This window comes from Camelus ferus, chromosome 19 (assembly GCF_009834535.1).
Source record: "Camelus ferus isolate YT-003-E chromosome 19, BCGSAC_Cfer_1.0, whole genome shotgun sequence".
Lineage (NCBI taxonomy): Eukaryota > Metazoa > Chordata > Mammalia > Artiodactyla > Camelidae > Camelus > Camelus ferus.
The window spans coordinates 39,108,843-39,129,707 of record NC_045714.1 but is presented as its reverse complement, the minus strand read 5'-3'; the positions used below and the strand labels follow the sequence as shown (position 1 = coordinate 39,129,707).

Here is a 20,865-nt window from a genome sequence, read left to right as displayed (position 1 = left end):
TTTCTCATGTTCTCAGTGTCATCTACAGTCTCTCTGTGATTGGTAATCTATTGTGACCTTACTGCCACCTTTTAAAGACATACGGGCTGTTCATCCATAACCTTATTCCTTCAAAAGCTTTCTGTCTGGATCAGTGCTGTCCTGCAGAAGTTTCTGCAATTGGTGGAAATGCTCTGTATCTACACTGCACAATAATATAGTAGCCACTAGCCTCATGAGTCTACTGAGCATTTGAAATGTGGCTAATGTGACTGCGAGACTGAATTTTAAATTCAGGTTAAATTGGCACACTTGGCTAATGGCCACCGTATTGGAGAGTGGACAGTCTACATCGTCCCAACTGGCTCTGCTCGTTCCCTTCACAGGGAGGACAGTTTGTTTTTTTTGGGTTTGTTTGTTTGTTTGTTTGTTTGTTTAACCACATTTGGCTGTGCTTTTAATCTCTCTGTTTTGTCCTGCCAGCAGTGTGGGTGGTAGGATACAGAACTGTTTCTAAGAGGATCTCCTTGAAGTGGGGTGGGATTGCTTAGTACTCCCTTGGCATCAGGTATCTCGATCTTCTCTGGAGGGGCAGCTTTTGGGAAGGTGTTTATTATTATTGCAGCTCCACACCTTCTGGGAACTTGTAGACAGATACATTATGATAACATAGTTTCTAAAAAATGAGAGGTTTTTTTTCACAGGAGGGGCTTTTATTTTAAGAAAAATGAAATCAGAAGGTTTTTTTTTTTTTTTTTCTCCCAAACACATCACTCATCACCCTTTTTATACTCTTACATCACACTCTTGTAACTCTGGCATCTAAAATGCTACAAAAATGCCTCTGAGTCATTGCTACTGATTTTGTGTGTGTGTGTGTGTGCGCACAATCAAACATTACTATGATATAATCTCTTTTTAGAAGCTTGGTGAATTCTCCCTAGATCTTTTGACTGTGTTCTACTTTTTAAATGATTCAGTGATTTGTCCTTTTTCTTATCAGCAGTTTCATGGGATGCAACAGATATGCCAGTGTATTAAGAACCCTGTTTTAGCTTTCTTTCTTTCCTTCCTTCAGTGACGCTGTCTTTCTCCCTTGTTAAATTTCAGTCTTCCATTTCTGATCCATCTACATCTTTCTCTTCTTAATTCTTTCTTTGCTTCCTTGTCCTGGGCACTCTGGCTCCTGCCTGCCTTTGCACCTCTCAGGGTTGGCCTCCAGCTCCTTTCCTCCCAAGTAACCCCCCATGCGGGTTGTGAATGTGCTCTCAGACTCTGACCTATGTTTTACTCTTCCCACAAGCTCTCCTTGCTCTCCTTAGGTAAGGAGACAAGAAGTTACAGACTTTACTGGGAAACCGGGCTCCTTCCCTTCATCTTCATAGGAAACCCACCAAAGTGTAACCTCACCTCCAAAGACTCACCTTTTACTAAGACGTGTTAGGAACCCACCCAGCTGCCTCTGAAGCCTTTGGAAGGGAACCTTTTTGGTTTTAGGGCAACCCAGAGGCTGCACATGCACTGCTTTCACTGTGAACTGAATTTGCTGCACATTTGGGGAAGCCACATGGGGAAACTGACTGTGTTTTCTGCCTTCTGTTGACAGAATGGTACACGAAACTTCCAGGACTTTGACTGTCAGGTAAGGACTGTACAAGCACCGAGGAGGGCTGTGTACAGGACCTCTGCAGTGCTTCCCTCCCTGTGCTGGTGGTCTTGTAGAGGTGGAGCTCTCTTCATAGCTAATCATGACTCCTTCATGTTCTTTTGGTTATTGGATCTAGTTTGTTTAAAATGATTAGCTATTGTGTTCAAAAATTGCCTGCCCAGTACCTGTTCTGTGGTTGCAGGTTATTGGGTGGAGCTCTCTTTTTGAAATTAAGATCTTTCCTCAAATGATGTTGGATACCCTGGTCACAGACATCAAATAGACGGTTGTCACCTCACTGCAGAAAAGGTGGGGGAGGGGAATTTGAAGGGGAGACTCACCAACAACAAAATCTTTTCCTAAAAGAAAAGGTCAAATTAAGCTTTATTAATGCAAACTGCAGCCATCTCTTGGTTTTATCTTTGGAAACGCAAAATTCAGCCTGACTCATCAGTATTTTCTTAAAAGATAAACTGTTCTTCTTAGTCTGCTTTTGCCTGTAGCTCTGTTGCCACTTTGGAAATCAGTAAAGTGAACCAGCAGCTAGCCGTCTTCCTACTTTATCCCTTGACTGGCCCTGAAAGAAATGGGAAGGACTGAGTGCATGGAAATGGGAACCTTATAAGCCCGTGACTCTCCTACTTCTGAGGTAGAGGTTGTAACAGTGGCTGTCCGCAGCAACGTGAAGTAGACTAGGCAGGAAGGGAAGGTGCAGGGAAGCAAACTTCCTTGCGTTCAGGATTCAGCCAACTTGTACACCCCCAGGCAAGTGGATATTTTCAGGTATGCATTTTATGTTAAGCACAGTGAAATCTCTCCATATAGTATTAGCCTCAAAATGAAGAAGTAATATCTATCTCATAGGCAAACCAGTCATAGCATAATGACTTATTGGGTATCTACTGTAGATACTGAACATACATCATCTCCAGTCCTTGGAGCAGTATCACAAGGTGGTTTTTATTATAAATGAAGAAATTGAGAATCAGGTTCTGTAACTTTCCATTGGGTGGAATTAGGGTTAAGAAACCCCATTCGTCCTGAATCCTTTGCCCGTTCTTTCTTACCTGGAAATGGTCAGAGCTGAGATGTGGCAAGGAGTTGAGTTGTATGTAAAGCTGAGGTTCCTTGGCAGGACTCACTTTGGAAGGGGAGGGCTCATAGCATTGTTACAGATTTTTGAATCTCATGCCAAACACCTCTTGGTGTGACTGTTTGGTGTACTTTACCTTTACAACATAATCAGCCTGGTGTTGTTAGGGAATCAGTTGCTATAGCCTCTGCTCAAAAACAAGAAAGTCATTATTTTTTGGTACGTGGTGGCAATCAAGTTTGGGTTTAGTTGTTTTTAATTTGATCTGACTTCAGTTGTGGTTTGGATCTGACTTCAGTTGTAGGTTGAACCAGTTGAACTTGATTGCTGTTAATATTTGATATAATTTACCTAGAAGGAGATCATTTGAGAGGTTGACAGTAACATTTAAGGTGAGGAATTCCAGAATTAGTATATATATACTCTCACCTAAAAGTGTGGAAGCATTTATTTCCATCAAATTGAGCATCCCCTCCCAACCCCAAATTGGACTATTTAAAAAAATGTGCTTATTGCAAAATAGATAAGAAAATACCAAAAAGTAAATAACTAAAAATCACCTGTTATCTCACCAGTGTTAATATTTTGGTATATATCCTTTAGGATTTTTTTCGCAGATAAATTTACTTAGATATAAATGAAATTGAGTTTTAGAAATATAATTATCAATCACTTTTTAATATTAAGGCTTAAAAATAGTCTGGCAAAAATTCTTGATATTTTGGATGAAGTTTTAATATAACATATTCTAGCCTCATTAAATATAACTTTCATTCAGTTCTGATACAAATAAAATGATGGCAAGTGTTTGTCACTACTTGTCACATGTCTGTCACTGGTTTTGAATGTACATGGTCTCTGTGTTCTAAAGAAGGAAAAAAATCATAGGCTCTCCTTTTTTTCTCCTCTCAGCACTCACGAATACTCTTCTGTTGCCTTTCTCATCTATCTCTTTGTTAAAGGTTTATGTGACGTTCTGGAGACTGGGTCAGGAGTCTAGCGACAGATGATAAAAGATCCAGGAGGTAGGAACTGTGACTTGAGAAGTCTAGAGTGGCCCAGTTTGCCTGAAGGCTTCCTGGAAACCACTGGGCATTCTTAGGAGACAAAGCAGAGCAAATCTAAATCCAGCATTGTCACTTAGGAAAGGCATTCAGCCGTGTCATTGGTTTTGTTTATTAGCATAACTATGGCACAGGGTTAACAGAAGCCAGTTAATCAGCGCTTCCTTCTGATCTGTCTTGACTCAGAAAAATCTTTAAAGAATCTTTGGTGATATCCTGGGAAGTTATTTTAGCATCACAACCAAGCTTATAAATTTAGTCTCAACTGCCTTCCCTGGCTCCCTGCCCCCTGCTCTGTTTTCTTTACTAATCAGCAACATGCTTTTTGTTTGTTTGTTTGAATAATTGAAAATATAGTTAAAATTGTACCATTTCTCTTGGTTCTTTGATTGTCCTAGTGACTTCATTGCTATATAGCTCCCCTGAGGCAAACAGCAGTTATATTTGGGTATAGAGTAATGAGGGAAGTTGTTAGAGGTTACATGCTTAGAATTGATGAGAAAGGAGAAGGCCTTCTGCCAGTTGAAACAATGAATCAGTAGGCTTATTGTCCATCAGTCTACTTCAGTGCTGCTTAATTTTCCTCTGCTTGTGAGACTGTTTGAAAATTTGGAATTAGAGCTGAGACAAATGGTATAGCTTCTCTGTGTATATGATATATTGCTTTAAAAAAGTAATTACAACTAGGGATTAAGAGGTACAAACTACTATGTATAAAATAAATAACCTACAAGGACATATTGTACAACACAGGAAATATAACCAATATTTCATAAAAACTTTAAATGGAGTGTAATCTATAAAAATTTTTGAACCACTGTGTTGTATACCTGAAACTAGTATAACATTGTAAATCAACAATACCGTAATTAAAAAAACATGGATTAGTAAGATGGGTTGAGGGGAATGACAGGTGTATGATAATCAAATATAGTAAAATATCAATGGCAGAATCCAGGCAGTACATATACAGGTGTTAAAATTATTTCAACTTGGCTGTATGTTTGAAAGTTTTCAAGATAAAATATTGGGCAGTTTGGGGAATCAATGTTTAACTTTACAAAAAAGTACACAAAGCTGCTTTTAATTTTCAAACAAGTCTCCCCATAGACAATTCCAGTGCTTCTCTACATGGACACATACTGTTTTTTAAACATTTTTTATTGAGTTATAATCATTTTACAATGTTGTGTCAAATTCCAGTGAAGAGCACAATTTTTCAGTTATACATGAACATATATATATATTCATTGTCACATTTTTTTCCCTGTGAGCTACCATAAGATCTTGTATATATTTCCCTGTGCTATAGAGTATAATCTTGTTTATCTGTTCTACATTTTGAAATCCCAATCTGTCCCTTCCCACCCCCCCACACGTACTTTTTATGAAGTTATAATCACCATGTTTGTATAAACGTCATCATTGTTATTTCTCACATATTTCTGAAACTTTATGTGTAATGTTTAATGTTTGCATATGACATAAATAAATATGCTGTATGTTGTGTATAATAAACAATTTATGAAATTCAGAAAAGTGTAAAAATAAAGGTTACCTATAATCCTGCTACCTAGAGATAGCCATGCTTTATTATATTTCTTTCTAGTTTTTACTTTTATATTCTGTCATCATAAGAGTACACGCTCATAGTTGAGTATTTAGAAAGCACAGAGAATTTTAAATAGCTAGAGAAAAGCTCATAATCCTAGAATCCAGGGACGACCATGTAAATATGTTTAATGTTGAGGTGTGTGTGTGTGTATAATTTTTATAAAAATAATTTTAAAATGTATATGGTTGGTCACACTGGATGTACAATTTTGGATTATTCCTTTTTGTTATTATTTTTTAAATTTATTATTTTATTTGGGAGGAAGATAATTGGGTTTTTATTTATTTATTTATTTTTAATGGCGGTACTGGGTATTGAACCCAGGACCTTGTGCTTGCTGGGCACATACTCTTCCACTGAGCTATCCTCTCCCCCTGGGTGTACAATTTTGTATCTCCGTTTCTGACAATACTAGAACACAATCTCATTTCTATGTCATTTTAAAACTCTCATAAGAAACTAATCTCTAATGACTGCCTGTTATTTCATCAGATGGCTATACCATGACTTAACTATTCCATTATTTTTAGAAATTAGATTGCTTACAATATATTCAGTTCACTGAACACTTTCGTGCATAAATTTTATGTACACGTTGGATTATTTCCTTAGATGGATTCTTGTTGAGGGGGAGGCGATTAGGTTCATTGATTTATTTATTTTTTAACGGAGATACTGGGGATTGAACCCAGGACCTCTTGCATGCTAAGCATGCACCCTACCACTGAGCTATACCCTCCCCCCTTCCTTAGATGGATTCTTGGATTGAACATACTTAAGGCTCTGGACATATCTTGTCAAATTGCCTAACACTTTTACCAGAGGGGTAATAAATATTAATGGAGAGTGAAAAGCTGCTCTCTGCCAGGATATGTCATTCCTGTAGAAGAGGCTGATAATGGAGTGAACTCACAAGAATGGTGTTCTTGCTCCTGTGGTAATCCAGGCCTGGCCAAGGGCTGAGTAATTTCATCCTGACTGTTTAAACTGCAGTAACTGTGTAGAGGACTGATTGATAGGACATTCCTGTGAGGATTGATCTTTAGTTTCACAGTTCAAATGTATGTATGCAACTGCCTCTTCCAAAGGGGTATAAATAGCTTTAAACCCTTGCAGATCACTTGGTGAATGAGCCCTGTCATGAAATAAGAATTAGGTGAAACAAATAACTGAAAGTTCCTTCCACAGAAAAGAGGTGTCTGGAAAGAGCTGAGATTCAACAACCTACTGCCTTCTGTTAGAGGGCTTGACCAGTTCCGCGCTCCTCCCCTTGGCTTGAAGGATGTGAACGTGGCCCCAGTCCCCCTTTCAGCCTTTCGTCCCACTGCTTCCCTTTGTGGACCCCACGCATACCCAGGAAAACTGGAATTATTGCTGACCTACCCACACTTCTGCTTTGTGCTTTTCCTTTCTGATGGCCTTTGTTCACAGGTTCTCCCCTTGAGATATGCACCTGTCCCCTTTTTGTTTGGTTTTGTTGTTTTATGGGGAGGAAGAGGGGGAGGTTGATTATTAAGTTCTGAGGGTATAGGTGACTTTATTCTCATTTGGGGAGAAAAAAAGCATCTTATAGAAAATATTAAGGCCCTTTTTATCACCAACTCCAATCTCAGTTCCCCTTTCCCCTGTCACTAGAGGATTTATTTCTCTGACAAGCTCTGTCTCACCGTGGGCATGATGGCTGCCAAATGCTCAAAATTTGTATCCTTCCAGCTTCACAGCCTCACTGCTGAGAGAAGATCTTTACCTGTAACTTGAAGGAAAAGGCCAGTGGAGGAGTCTTGTTGGCTTAGCATGGGTCTCATTGGGGGGCGGGGGTCACATGCACATCCCTGGACCACTCACTGGCCAGAGAATGGAGTGTTTGAATTGGCTAAACCCAGACCCCTTCCTACCTAGACTTTCCTAGAGAGTCCATGTTCTGAAGGTGTTTTGGGATGTTGAATGGGTTAAATAATCATTCACTCTTTTTCCTCTTCATTGTTAACTAAGGCTATGTGAAAAGATATTGGAGTTGGCTTTGAAGGAGGAAAAGATAGATTTTATGTTGACATATTGCAGAGGAAGCTTTCAAAAGAAGAGCATAATTAGTGAGAAGTCTGAGCGTGTGGGTAGTTGAACAGTAAAAGTAGGTGTCTGAAAGAGTGTTGATTGAACTAGACTGAAAGATATAATTGGTAAGAGAGGAGAGCTGAAGCTAGAGTCCGGAAAAGTGTATTATAGAACTTTAAAAAGGAGAATGATTTACTGATAGGCAGAAGGCTGAGTAATTGTGGAGGCAGATTCTTTCACTACGGGATTAAAAGAGATCATGCAAATGAATTTTATACAACTACACAGAGGTAAGGTAATGGGAGTATTATATTAAATTGTCCTATATGATAAATAACAAAAACTTTACCCAAGGCTCATACAGTAGCCTGCTTATTAGAAACAGAGTAAAATTCATACTAATAAGAATGTTTCCAAGAGTATATTGCCATACAAGTTTACCGAAACTCTTTCAGACTGGCCAGAGAGAGGAAGCACTAACAGGCTTGACAAGATCAAAATTTAACGAAGTTCAGAGGAGATGGCAAGTCAGGTTGTATAACTCAGGTGATAGCACATTTAGCTGAAGAAAGGGGACTCAGAGCAAAGGTGAAAATTGATTATTGTCAATTAATGGTGATATCCTAAACTCTTAAATTCTTAAACTGACTCTTAAACTACACTTTTGATTAAGGGGGAGAGGCAGCCCAGGATGGAGAAGTGTGTTGGGGATCAATAGGATGTCAGGTTGCTTCGTAAGCCTGGAGAATAAGGGATCACATTCAGAGGTATGTAGCCTTGGAGGTGGTAGGCAATCAGAGTGCTGGGAAAGATCTATGACCAGAGCCCATTAGACACTCTGATTGTGCAGTCACACCCTCTGGAACACTGGGGCAAAGGGTGAGGTAACTGGAGAAGCAGCCAGTGAAGCAGAAGATAGTTGGCTAAAGCAGAAGGGTCCCCTGCAGTGGCCTGACCATTAAATCAGCTCCGTAGCCAGGGTCTCTGCACACTTCATCTCCAAATGGAGAGTTGTTCAAGCCATTCACACACGAGTTCACAAAGGATGTCTTTACAAGACCACATGGAGGTGAGTGTCTCCTTTCTTTTCATCTTCTTTATTCTAAGAACATTCACATACTTTGAAAATGAAGAGAAACTATATGAGGCACTGACGACTGAGGGTGGCTCCAAATAGGGCAACAGGATTGACGGGTAGGGCCCAGGACTCCTGGCCCTTTCATACTTTGGTCGTTATGCAGTTGAGGGCATTATGGGGAGGTAGGGGCTGAGATACCCATAAAGAGCAGAAATTTTATAAGCCAATTTTAACTGTGAATTTCACCCAGATTGTGAAAGAACAAAGTAATTTGCCCTATTGCCTCATCTACTTTTAATGTCTTCCCTTTTGCCCCATTTGTTATATCTCCCTTTTCATCCTCCTCCTGAACTTCCCTGACGGCTCACTATCCCCCTCCACACTCCACCCCAACCAGCTGCCACCGCACACACCATCCCCATCAATCACCAGGCCTTGGGAGGTCCTGCTAACCTTAGGGCCAAACTGTAAACTGGGTTTTTTCTTCAGTTCTCAGTAGTACAGCTGAGGCCAAGCCAGGGTATCTAAGCTGGACTGTGTGCTTGGATATGACAGAAGGAAGGCTCTAGCAACTAGACTGTAAAGATGACAGATCGTTGTGTATTACCTGCAATTTGAGTTCTCCTGTAGTGTCACTCATCTGGCAGCAGCTGGCTTCTCTCTCTCTCCCTCTTTATTTTTTCTCTCAAAAAATAAAACATGAGAGGGAAGCCTGCTTAAGTTCCCTTTCTGAATATATCACCTCCGAGGGAATCAAGTCCTAAAGATAGTGCATGTTCCTTCTCCTCCAAGTTTTCCTGCTTTAAATATACGTATGCAAACATGTACTATCTATATAGTGTTGCTTTTTAAAAAATCTACATACATAAGTCGTGTATCATACACATAAATTTCTGCATTTCTACTCAACATTGTGTTTTCAGGATTTTCTCTATGTATTAATGCTTACAGTTCTAGTTTGTTCATTTTTATCTGTATTTCATTATATGAATAGGTCATAATTTCTTTGTTTCCCTATTTGATGACTATTTAGGCTACTTCAGTTTTTTGACATTAAAAATAAGACTGCATGTACATCTCTGTGTATCTTTTTGTGCGTGTGTGCATGTTTGAGAATTTCTTTAGATTATACCTAAAAGTAAAACTTCTGTATGGTAGACACCTCTTAACTTCACTAGAAATTACCAAACTGTAATTGTAGTTGTTCCAGTCTACATGCCCACCAACAGCGTATGAGAATCTTTATTTCTCTACATCTTGGCCAACACTTGGCATTATCTGACTTTAAAGTTTTTGCCATTCTGGTATGTATGAAATCACATCTCATTGAGTTTAATTTGCACTTTCCTGACTACTAATAGAATAAATGTCTTCTTCCTCAATTTTCTACCATAGTATCCTATTTATTTCTTTCACGGCACTCTTCACAAGCTGTTATTATGAATTGGCTGATTTGTGTGTTTATTGTCTGCCTCCCTGTCTAGAACATAATCTCTGTGAGAGCAGGGATCACATCTCTTGTTTACTGTTTTGTCCTTAGAGCTCAGTCCAGGGTCTGGTAGTGGAGCTTCAATAAATACATAATTGTTTAATGAATGAGCCTGGTGATGGTGGAGGGGGTTCCTCAATAAGTCTGAGATTACTACACGGGAAATGTTCATTCAGCAACAGGAATTTATGTCTTTATATTCCTCCCATCCAAACCCTGTATTTTATTTCATAGCTAGTTCACAGTGCCCGATTCTCTCCTTCATTTCTTAACTTCTCTTTGAGTAGGCTCGAATAGAAGGCAGCAAGCAGTTAAGAGAATAGCAGAAACATTGAGTCACTGGTGGTTTGATCTGATAGAGAGATCAGCTCCAGCGTGAGGCCTATAATTTGAGATACACTGATGTTCAGTTAGCATAAAATTGTTCTGTGCTCCACAAGAACCAAGGCTCTGATGAGGTTCATTGTTCAATAGGAAATTAAGTTGGAAGTCCTTTCCTTTTTTTTTTTTTCAATTAAAAAAATTTTTTTAATGGAGGTACTGGGGATTGAACCAAAGACCTTGTGCATGCTAAACATGCACTCTACCACTGAGCTATGACTGCCCTTGAAGTCCTTTGCTTTTGCTGAGACTCTTACTGACAGAGTTAATCTTGTCTTTTCTAAGATAGGTACTGACTTTGTCAGCAAAAATTCACTAGACTAGGCATGATAGTTTTTTTATTTTTGAGAAATACAGATGTTGAAGAAGACTAGAATAAATCTCAGTTAACTTTTCTACAGTCTCTTTCTTTTCCACCCAGCCACTCTTAGTGCAGCTCCCAGCAGCTCTGACTAACTTACGACAGCTTTATTCAGTTCCTGAGGTCTGCTCTGACTACATCTTAAACTTTACTTTTGCTTTGGTGAGAATCCTTTGGGATGCAGGGAACAAACCCACCCAAATAGCTTAAAACAGAGGCAGTCCAGGGATGTTTCAGAACTTAAGAGCACACACAGCTGGAACCAGGAATTAGAGTGGTGGAAATACCTACTATAAGTTCCAAGTTTTCTTTTTGCAAGAGAACCAAGCTGAGGATGGAGTCTCTTACTGCCAGTTACAAATTCTCAGGGAAGGATGCTGACTTAGCATGGACCAAATGCCCACCTGAGTCCAGGAAGCCATGGCCATAAATTATAGTTGGCAAACAGGGTAGCCAAGGACCATTCCTGTAGTGTGTGGATGACACAGCAGGGCAGCTCCCAGGAAAGGGGAGAATCTTTAGATGTCTACTGAACTTCAGTAGCTGAACATGCATTTAGAGGCTCTGAAGCCTCTGCCTTTTTTACTCAGTAGCTTCTTCAGATCTTCTGCTTCCTTAACTTTCCTTTCCCCGGGTCCTACCTGGCTCATTACTCAACTTGCTGATCTCCTTGCCGTAACCATATTCTCAACAGATCCCTGACTTTGCCCACTTAAGAAAGTGAGCTTTGTAGATAAGATGTATTCTTCCCTCGTTTGTTTTCCTGTTCATGCAAAAGGAATTAGAAAGTAGGAATATTCTGTGTAATATAACGTCTCTCTGGTGGGCTTATAATTCAGTGATGTGAATAGTGGGAAAGAACGATGAATCAGGTGTTGTGACACTTCAGCAGCCTGGGAGGTCCATTCTGCCTTTGCTGAGACCTTTACATTCTCTTGTTACAGGAACATGATATAGAAACAACTCATGGTATGGTCCACGTCACTATCAGAGGCCTACCGAAGGGAAACAGACCAGTTATTCTGACATACCATGACATTGGCCTCAATCGTATGTATTTGATTTTATACCTTCCCTTTTTATTATGATTCGTAATCTTTGTCTGTTTTTAAAAAGCACACAAGAAACCCCACTATTCTAATAGAGCATAGGTTTTCTCCTCTCTGCCTTAACCTTCCCTCCTCGTGCTACATGTGTTCATGGCAGAATTAAAGTTCCTGGGAAGTGTGCAGGGAAAATCCATTTGGGGAGAGGATACTGGAATTATCTGTCACTGTGTCTCATATGTGTCATATCTGTTAAAGGACTGAAGATTGTATGATGAACTGGTTAAGGAAGTAGAACTGAAATCAGTTGCTTTTTTTTTTTAATCTATACTTGGTTTTTTTCATACTTCAGGTTAGAAAATTATTTGAACTGAACTTTTTTGTGAGCTCTTCAGTGAATTAGTAAAAGTATTCTTGCTACAGCCTGTCATCAGTGACTTTAAGTGGATTTTTCTGGATGGCAGTGTAAGGTTGTGGCCCTAGCCCCAGGCACACAGAATCTGTGTACATGCCTTTTTTTCCACACTCCTCTGGCTTTCAGAGGTGACCTGCATTGGAGGCTACAGTCTAGTGTTGGAGCTTTTGTGGCCTCTTTAGCATGAAAAGGAATTTAAGCCGTTATACCAACAGGGTAGAAATTGAAGCAGCAACCCTCCCCTGCACCCCAGCAGTTTTGCCGAGAGACAGTCTTCCCCATGGTAAGTGTAAGCAGCCCAAGTTACTCACTGTAGCCAGGTTCTTGGGATATGGTCAGTGTCTCTGTGTTGGGTAGGGGCATAAGATACATGAAAAATGACAGTATTATGGGTGTAAGATTGTTTTGTGCAACACCAGGATTGGCTTGCACTCTAGACGTTGTGTTGAATTGAGGATTAGTTGTTTTCAAGTAATTGAGACATCTGATATTTAGCTTTTAGGGCAGCTTGGATCGTGCAGATTGTTCGGACACCTCACTTTAGTGGGACAGTGATTCAAAGGGAGTAAAAGAGATGATGATGTGGAATTTATTGAGTAGGGGAAAACTGGGGAGAAATGAAGAGCCTGTGACTTAAGAGTATTTTTGCTTTTGCAGATAAGTCCTGTTTCAATGCGTTCTTTAACTTTGAGGATATGCAGGAGATCACCCAGCATTTTGCTGTCTGTCATGTGGACGCTCCAGGCCAGCAGGAAGGTGCACCCCCTTTCCCAACTGGGTAAGACCACAAGCAAGACCCTCTGGAAGACATGCTCTCAGAGAGCGGGCAACTGAGCTCCAGTGAGCCAAGTAACGTGTGCTTCCCTCCCAGCTGATTGTAGCACAGCCTGCAGGTTATGCTCATCAACTGACCATCCACGTACTTTCTCTCCTCGCTCTGAGAGGACTGTTACGCACAGTATGTTCAGGAAAACTGCATGTTTTCCTGTATCCAGGAATGACCCTCCGTGGATGGCCTTTATATAAGCACAAGGCACAAGGGTCTGGAACACCCAGTTCTCACTGTCTCTTATCTGTCCCCTTCCTCATCTATTTAAAATCTGTCATTTTTATGTCCCTCCCTGAAGCTCCCAACTACCTAGGCCCAAACGCAGATCCCTCCACGCTTCCTGGGTGCACCCTGCCCTTCCCTCCAGTCTGGTGACAGAATTTGAATGTTGGTGTAACCGTTTATTCCAATTTAGAGGTGCATTTTACTTGGACGTGGAGCTCTTAGCCTCATGCTAAGCCTGCTTTGCATGGCTTTTCCCCGGGCATTACAATTATTGAGAAGACCTTGGAGGAGTGAAAGCGCGGGCTGTGGAATGCTAATTCCTCCCCTCTCCCTTTACTCATCTGCGGAGCTGCCTTTGCCAGTGACTGCTGGGAAACAGACCCTGGCAGATGAGTAACAGCCAACACTTATATAGTTCTTAAATAATATCCTGACGGTGCCTTACATACTTTCTCCCTGCTTTTCCTGGATTCCTAGCCTGAGTCAGTTCCTGGGCTTGTTTGACTAGTAGTTTATATCATAAACCAAATTCAAAAGTAAATAATAAAGTAACCGTGTTATCCTAGGCCTAAGTAATACCAATCGGCATTTATGGTGCAGAGCCCAGGATTTGTGACCATGTGCTGAAGCCCAGTAAAGCTTTGTTTACTTGTGCATTTAACTGCCTGACATAAGCAGCAGACCAAGAGCCACTTCCTCAGTTGACTCTTACCCCTGAAAGTTTACTAAACCTGAACCCCAACTGGAGTGATTATTAGGGGTTTGGAAATACCCTGGAGAGAGCCATGTTTCCTGTTTTTGCACATGACTTCCTCTGGTTCCAGAGATTGCTCTTTAGGATATAGAAAAATATAGGGTTTGTTTTTGTGTTTTTGTTTTTGTTTTTGTTTTTGTTTTGCTTTCTTCTTAATGTGGCAGTTGTAGAGAGTCGCACAATATGCCACAGTCATTTCCAGGTACCACATCACCTCCTTTGACAAACGGAGTGCTTTTACCTAGAACCCTGTGCTTTTCTAGCCGTTCTAGTGATTGGGAAGTGTGAGTGCATTCTAATTCAGGAGATATCCTTCTGGATTTCAGGTACCAGTACCCCACAATGGATGAGCTGGCTGAAATGCTGCTTTCTGTTCTCACCCACTTAAAGTGAGTTCATTCTGCAGTTCTCCCACGTGGTTTTTGGTTTTTTGTTTTTCACACTTTGTACTGTGTGTCTGATCTATAGGGGTATGATGGTGAGCAAAACAGTGTGGTCACTACCCTTGTGGAGTGTGAAGCTTACATTTTAGTGGGGAAATAATTAACAGGTAAGCAAACAAAATTCACGACTTAGGTGATAGAGCAGAAGTCAGTGGGGATGTTGCAGCAGGGAATGGGGGCAGGATCCGCACCAATAAGGCGAACTGAGGCATGCCTCTCTAAGAAGGAGTTATGTAGGTTGAGACCTGGAGGAGAAAAAGCTACCTAGAAAGAGCCAGGGCACGGGGATTCCAGACAGAAGGAATAAGTTGAAAAGGCCCGAGAGCAAGTGAGCAAGTGGGAGAAAGGCACAGGGTGAAATTCGAGAAGTAGACAAGGACCAGATAACATAGGTCTCACAGATCAGGTAAGAATTGTGATTTTATTCAAAAGACAAAGGGAAAAACACTGAAGGGTTTTAAGTAGGGGGGTGATATCCATTTTAGCCTTTCAGAATGGTCACTCTAGATACATAAATTGCACATCAGTAAAGCCATTTACATTTTTTAAAAGGATTACTGTAGATGTGGAGAGAATGGTTTAGAGAGCAGTAAATGAGAAAAAACAGGGAGACCATTACAGCAATCTGGCAAGTAATAACAATGGCTTGGTACTGGCTTTTGCCCAGGGGAGGGAATGAAGTAGGTGGAGGCAGATGGAAATGTTTTGAAGGTGGACTCTATAGGACTTGCTGATGGGTTGGACATGGAGGTGATAGTGAACTGTCAAGGGTGACGCCCAGGTTTTAGTCATATTTCATTTAACCCTTAAAACCAACTTAGAAGTCCGTGGTCGTATCCTTGTTTTTTAGATAGGGAACTCAGGCTCAGGAAGTTAAAGAAACTTGACCACATTCTACATCCAGTAAGCATGAGAGCCAGATTTGAATCCAGTTGTATTCTTTCCATGATGCCACACTACCTCCAAATGAGTTAACCCTGTCCATGTTGGTGTGTCCCGTTCACAGTCTGAAAAGCATCATTGGGGTTGGAGTTGGAGCTGGAGCTTACATCCTCAGCAGATTTGCAGTAAGTACGTGGAAGATTAGTCTCAATGCCCTTGGGGCACAGCCTAGGTCACAGCTCTTACTGCTGTGTTAAATGACAAGGAACTGTTGTGTGTCTTAGGTCAGTTTTTCTGTAAATTCTGTCGACAACAGACACAGGTTTGTGTAAAGCCTTACTCTGTACTTGCAGCACCTGAAAAATCACAAGTGAGGGCCATACAGCATCAGTAAAGAGCAATTCTTAGGGAATACTTACGGTGGAGTTTCACACGGCCATTAAAATTTTGTAAGAAGAGCATATAACGGTATGCAATTTCACATACTTTATAACCTTAACAAAAAGTTTAGAATACAGATGCACATAAATAAGCATAAGAAAGGACTGGGAGAAAACATACCAAAATACTAACAGGGATTGTTGTTGTGTGTGTGGTAAGATACTATGAGGTTTTATTTTCTGCTTTTTATAATTTATCTGTTAATCAGATTTTCTATATTGAGCATAATTGGCATAATCAAAGGGAAAATAGTAAGCTGAAGAGTTTTGAGTTTGCATAGAAATGTTCATATTGATTTTTATTTAAGGAACTCTCAGATGCCTTCATAAATAGGTGGTATCACCTATTTATGTGGTTTTAGGGAAAAAACTTAAGCCCCTAGTGTGTAAGTGTATAAGTACGAAATAGCCAGTCTAAGCTCAGCAGCCCCTGTGCCACGAAGTCCAAGGGCACTGCCCCAGCAGGGGAGATTCCCGCCCCACGCCCCCCCGCCCACCATGAGCGCAGCAACTATAGAGATACCAGGTGCCCTCCTCTGCTTTGGAAATAAAAAACCGTCTCCCCCATAGATCCTTGCAGGGCAGGATCCTCTGATAGCGATTTAAGAAGCTGATTTTCCAGACGCTGAGTTAGATTTAAAGAGCTGTTTTTCTAAATGTCCTCCCTGTCACCTCTCTGACCTTTCTTACGTTCAGATCTGAGGCACTGAGGCCTAGTAAGAGCTGATGAGCCAGGCTCCAGTATTTTCAGAAGAAGCTGGGGGAGGGGCTCTCATACAGTTGTCTTTGTCTCATTTCAGCTCAATTACCCGGAGCTTGTGGAAGGTCTCGTGCTCATTAACGTTGACCCTTGCGCCAAAGGCTGGATTGACTGGGCAGCTTCCAAAGTAAGACCAGATGGTGTCCATTGGCTCATCTCTTGGTCCCTTCTCAAAATGGCTTCTTACCTGTTTTTTATTTTTACTTTTTCATTGAGGTATATACAGTTAAGGGCAAGAAATTTTAAGTATACAGCTTAGTGAATGTTTACACAGGTAATCACCACCCAGTCAATATACAGAATATTTCCAGCTCTGTACTGAATTAATACTTTCTCCCTTTCCCAGAAGTAACTGTTATTCTGAGTTCTTTCACAAAATAGATTGGTTTTATCTATTCCTAAATGTCATATAATTGGAGTATGTATTCTTTTGCATCTCCCTTCTTTTATTCACCATTGTCTATGAATCTCATTCATGAATGGAATAATAGGCGACCAAAAAAAGTCTTGTTTATTTAAGGAAATGAGAAAATTCTCATGTTTAAAAAACAGACAATAATGTTTTGTTAAATACATACATGCATAAGGGAAAATAATTTGTTACTAGTAGTTACATCTTTGGCTGGTAGCATTATAGATGATTCTTTTCTTTTTTTCTATATTTTTCTAATTTTCTATGATAAATATGTATTTCTTTTATGTTATTTTATTTTTAAAAAAATGTTGCCTATTCACTTTTTATTTATTAAAAAAAAAATTTTTTTTAATGGAGGTACTGGGGATTGAACCCAGGACCTCATGCATGCTAAGCATGCATTCTACCACTAAGCTATACCCTCCCCCTGTATAATTATTTTAAAAGATTAAATTATTCCATCTACTAGCAGACCAGATTCTAAAAACTTTATCCATTCCTCCCCATGTTTAACTTCTAGAGGAATGATGCAAATCTTAGCTTTGGATGAAATATATTAACAATGCTATAGCCAAATGTTGTGGAAATTTTCTTACAACCTGACTTACTGAGAATTTGTTCTGATTCCTATCTAGTTTGTGAGTACATTAAAACTTACCTTAACATTCTCAATAATGTGAAACAGCTTAATAAAAATTCTTATAAAACTTCAGAATGACCTTATGAGTATTAAACATGAAATGAAATTGGTTATTAATTCTAATTTAATTTGTATCCTGTGGATCATTGGTAACCCATGTGGAGATTCCTGGACTTCTTCCTGAATCTTTCTGGGACCTTGTGGTCCTGCTCCTCCTTTATCCATGTCTGTCTCCCTTATCTCCTCTCCTCCATCTCCACCCCCAACTTGATACTTCACCTCTGATCCAAGTCAGCAGTAAGAATTGAGCATAAGTTCAACAAAGAAGCCATAAAGGGAATCAGCAACATAATTTGAGCTGGGAATTTTTTTGAAAATAGACTAACAGTCTGCAGATTGACACAGATTGATGCATTTATTAGACTGTGATATACATAGTTTTGAAATGGGAAAAATTAGGAGAAAAATATTCAAAACGCAAGAACATTCTGTAAACATGGCCATTTCCTCCCACTCCGTGAAATGAAGATAGCAAAAACTGGAGGAAAGGAGAAAAATGTATTTTTTTTCTTGTGGATGGCTTGGAAATGGTTGTAAGTCAATCCTTATTAGCCATAAATCCAGTGTAAGGCAGAAATATAGGCAGGAGTGAGGTAGCTAATAACCATGAGTTCCGTGTCTCAACTTTCCAAAGAAGTAATAGCCAGCATTTCGTGCAGCCACCTATTTTCAGAGCAGGCTATATCATTACCCTCGAAGGGAGACTTCATTTTTTTTCTGGTTTGTTTCTTGTTCTTGTGTTTCTTGGAACCACTGTTTCATGAAAATGTGTGACACTGAGTTATGTTTTTTTTTTTTGTCAAAGGATAACATATATACTGTAAAGTGCACAGCTTAATAAATTTTTACCTATGCTTACTCCCTTGACACAACATTTTTTATCTTTTTAGCTCTCAGGCTTGACAACCAACGTTGTGGACATTATTTTGGCTCATCACTTTGGGCAGGTAAGTTCCCGTTCCAGCCAGGAGAGCTGTGTTTATTGGCTTGCCAGCAAAAAGTCTTATTCACCTCAGGGAAGAAGGGGTGCCTTAGAACTCACCTGAGCCCAGTGGGTAACACTTCCAGTGCCGTGTGAGATGCATGTGGCCCAGCAAAGGCCAGTCTTAGAGGAGAGGTATTTACTCAGTGCCACGTGGCTCCGGCATTTGGAGAGATGAGAGAAGGCACGCACCACCTGCCCCCCACCCCTACCCCACCCCAACCTGTTCCCTGTAAGCTGCATGCCATCTGTTCATGTTTGACAACATCACGTGCCTCACCAAACATCTTTAGAGCTATATTGAGGTCTGGGAAAGGCTTCACAGAAATAGAAATTTCAGAGAAAAAGGAACCAAGAAATGTTAGTGCTGAAGGAACCTTAAAGATGATCTTATTCAAACCCCATGTGTTACTGGTGAGGAGACTGAAGTCTACAGAAGTGACAATTATATGAATAACTGTAGGGTGAAAGAGGGGACCCTAGTTCTCTTTTCAGAGAGAAAGACGATTCTCACAGCAATCACCCTGTGTACTTTTTTTCCTACACTACCAAACAGTTCTCGGACACCAGTTGGGTGTCCTACAGTTTAGCTCCATTATGGCACTATCTGCCTGGAGATAGGTCTGGATCTCACGGGTTGGGGCTTGAGCCTGTGAGACTGCCGCCACCGCCACCACTCCCCCTCCCCCCATTTCAGCCACCAGTCACCACTCCAGGTTGTCACTTGAGCTTCTGACCAACCAGCTGTCCATCAGAGGTTCAAACCACTCCCTCTTTGGATTTAATTTGCTAGAGCAGCTCACAGAACTCAAAGAAACAGTATACGTACTAGATTACTGGACATAACCCAGGACAGCTAGATGAAAGAGATACATAGGGCAAGTCATGTGGGAAGGGGCGCCAAGCTTCCATGCCCTCTAGTGTTCCCCAGTCTCCCAGAACCTTCACACAGTCACCAACCCAGAAGCTCTCCCAAGCCCATCCTTTTGAATTTTTATGGCAGCTTCACTACCAAGACGTGATTCTGTGGCAGTTGATTCAACATCCACCCCCTCTCCCCTTCCCTGGGCAAGGGGTCGGGGTGGGGTGGGATTGAAAGTTCCAACCCTCTAATCACAGGGGCTGTTCCATCTAGAAGTTACTTAGGGGCTTTCCTAAAGTCCCTTCATTAACAAAACAAGATACATTTATCACTCTCGTCACTTCAGAAATGCTAGGGGTTTTAGGAGCTCTGCACCAGGAATGGGATGAAGACCAAATATATATGTCTTAACATAAATCACAATATCACAGACGACCTGTGAAGGAGTGAGGGAATAAATGAGCAGTAAGTTTGGAGAGCTCTGAGGTGTCTGGAGTTGGGGAGATGAAAACAATATAAATAGGAGTAATGTGTGCTCAACTGTAGCCTGTGCATTGAAGGAAAATGGTAAGTGGGGAGAAAATTAGTATTTACTGAGTACTCATTATGTGTAAAGCACTTTGACAAGTACCTTAAGGCACAAACTCAGTTATTTTTCACATGGTTCTATTAGATTTATTTTAAACTGGAGAAACTGAGGGCCAAAGAGGCAACATAACTTGCCACCATTATCCAGATAGCAAGTGGTTTGAATCCAGATCAGGCAGCTCCAGAGTCCATAGTTTCTCCTTTTACTGAGATTAAGTTTTATCAAGGTTACAAATTCGCACATATTTTAGAGCAGAGAAGTTCTGCAGGGCTTATTACAAGAATCTGCCCCCCCCCCCCCCCCGTTTTCCTGCTTCTTAAAGGTAACCACTTTAATTCTTTTAGCTGATTTTTGGGGGTTTTGCTTCATTAATTAAGGTATAACTTACGTATAGTAAAGGACACAAATCACAAGTGCATCTCAGTGACCTTTTATATTATATGTATATACTCTTCATGTAACAACCACCAAATCAAGATACAGAACATTTCCATTATCCCCAAAAAATCATTCTGTGTAGCAGCCCCTTGTATTATATACCACAAATGTTCCTGTGAACATTTGGGTTATTACCAGTCTTTTGTTTTTGTTTTACTATTACAAATAAAGCTGCTATGAGCATTCTGATATATGTCTTTTTGGACATGTGTCCTAATTCTCTTCAATTCTCTTCGCTTCCATCTTTCTAAATGTGCCTGTGTTTCCACTTGTTGATTTTTCAGTTGTGGGCATTATCTGTTGGCATTCCATTATGAGAGATGAT

The 20,865-nt window shown here is 40.4% G+C and overlaps 1 protein-coding gene across 4 annotated transcripts in view; it reads left to right on the top strand.

Moving 5' to 3' along the window:
• NDRG3 (NDRG family member 3) overlaps window positions 1–20,865 on the top strand; it is a 60,735-nt gene that overhangs the window by 23,156 nt on the left and 16,714 nt on the right. For 2 of the 4 annotated variants that reach the window (XM_032462254.1, XM_032462252.1), the window contains exons 3-9: window positions 1,586–1,621; window positions 11,705–11,810; window positions 12,879–12,999; window positions 14,356–14,418; window positions 15,479–15,539; window positions 16,595–16,681; window positions 18,560–18,616. In XM_032462254.1, coding sequence (XP_032318145.1) covers window positions 1,586–1,621; window positions 11,705–11,810; window positions 12,879–12,999; window positions 14,356–14,418; window positions 15,479–15,539; window positions 16,595–16,681; window positions 18,560–18,616 — 531 coding nt within the window. The remainder of the gene's footprint in view (window positions 1–1,585; window positions 1,622–11,704; window positions 11,811–12,878; window positions 13,000–14,355; window positions 14,419–15,478; window positions 15,540–16,594; window positions 16,682–18,559; window positions 18,617–20,865) is intronic. The other 2 variants (XM_032462255.1, XM_032462253.1) reach the window with 1 other exon arrangement.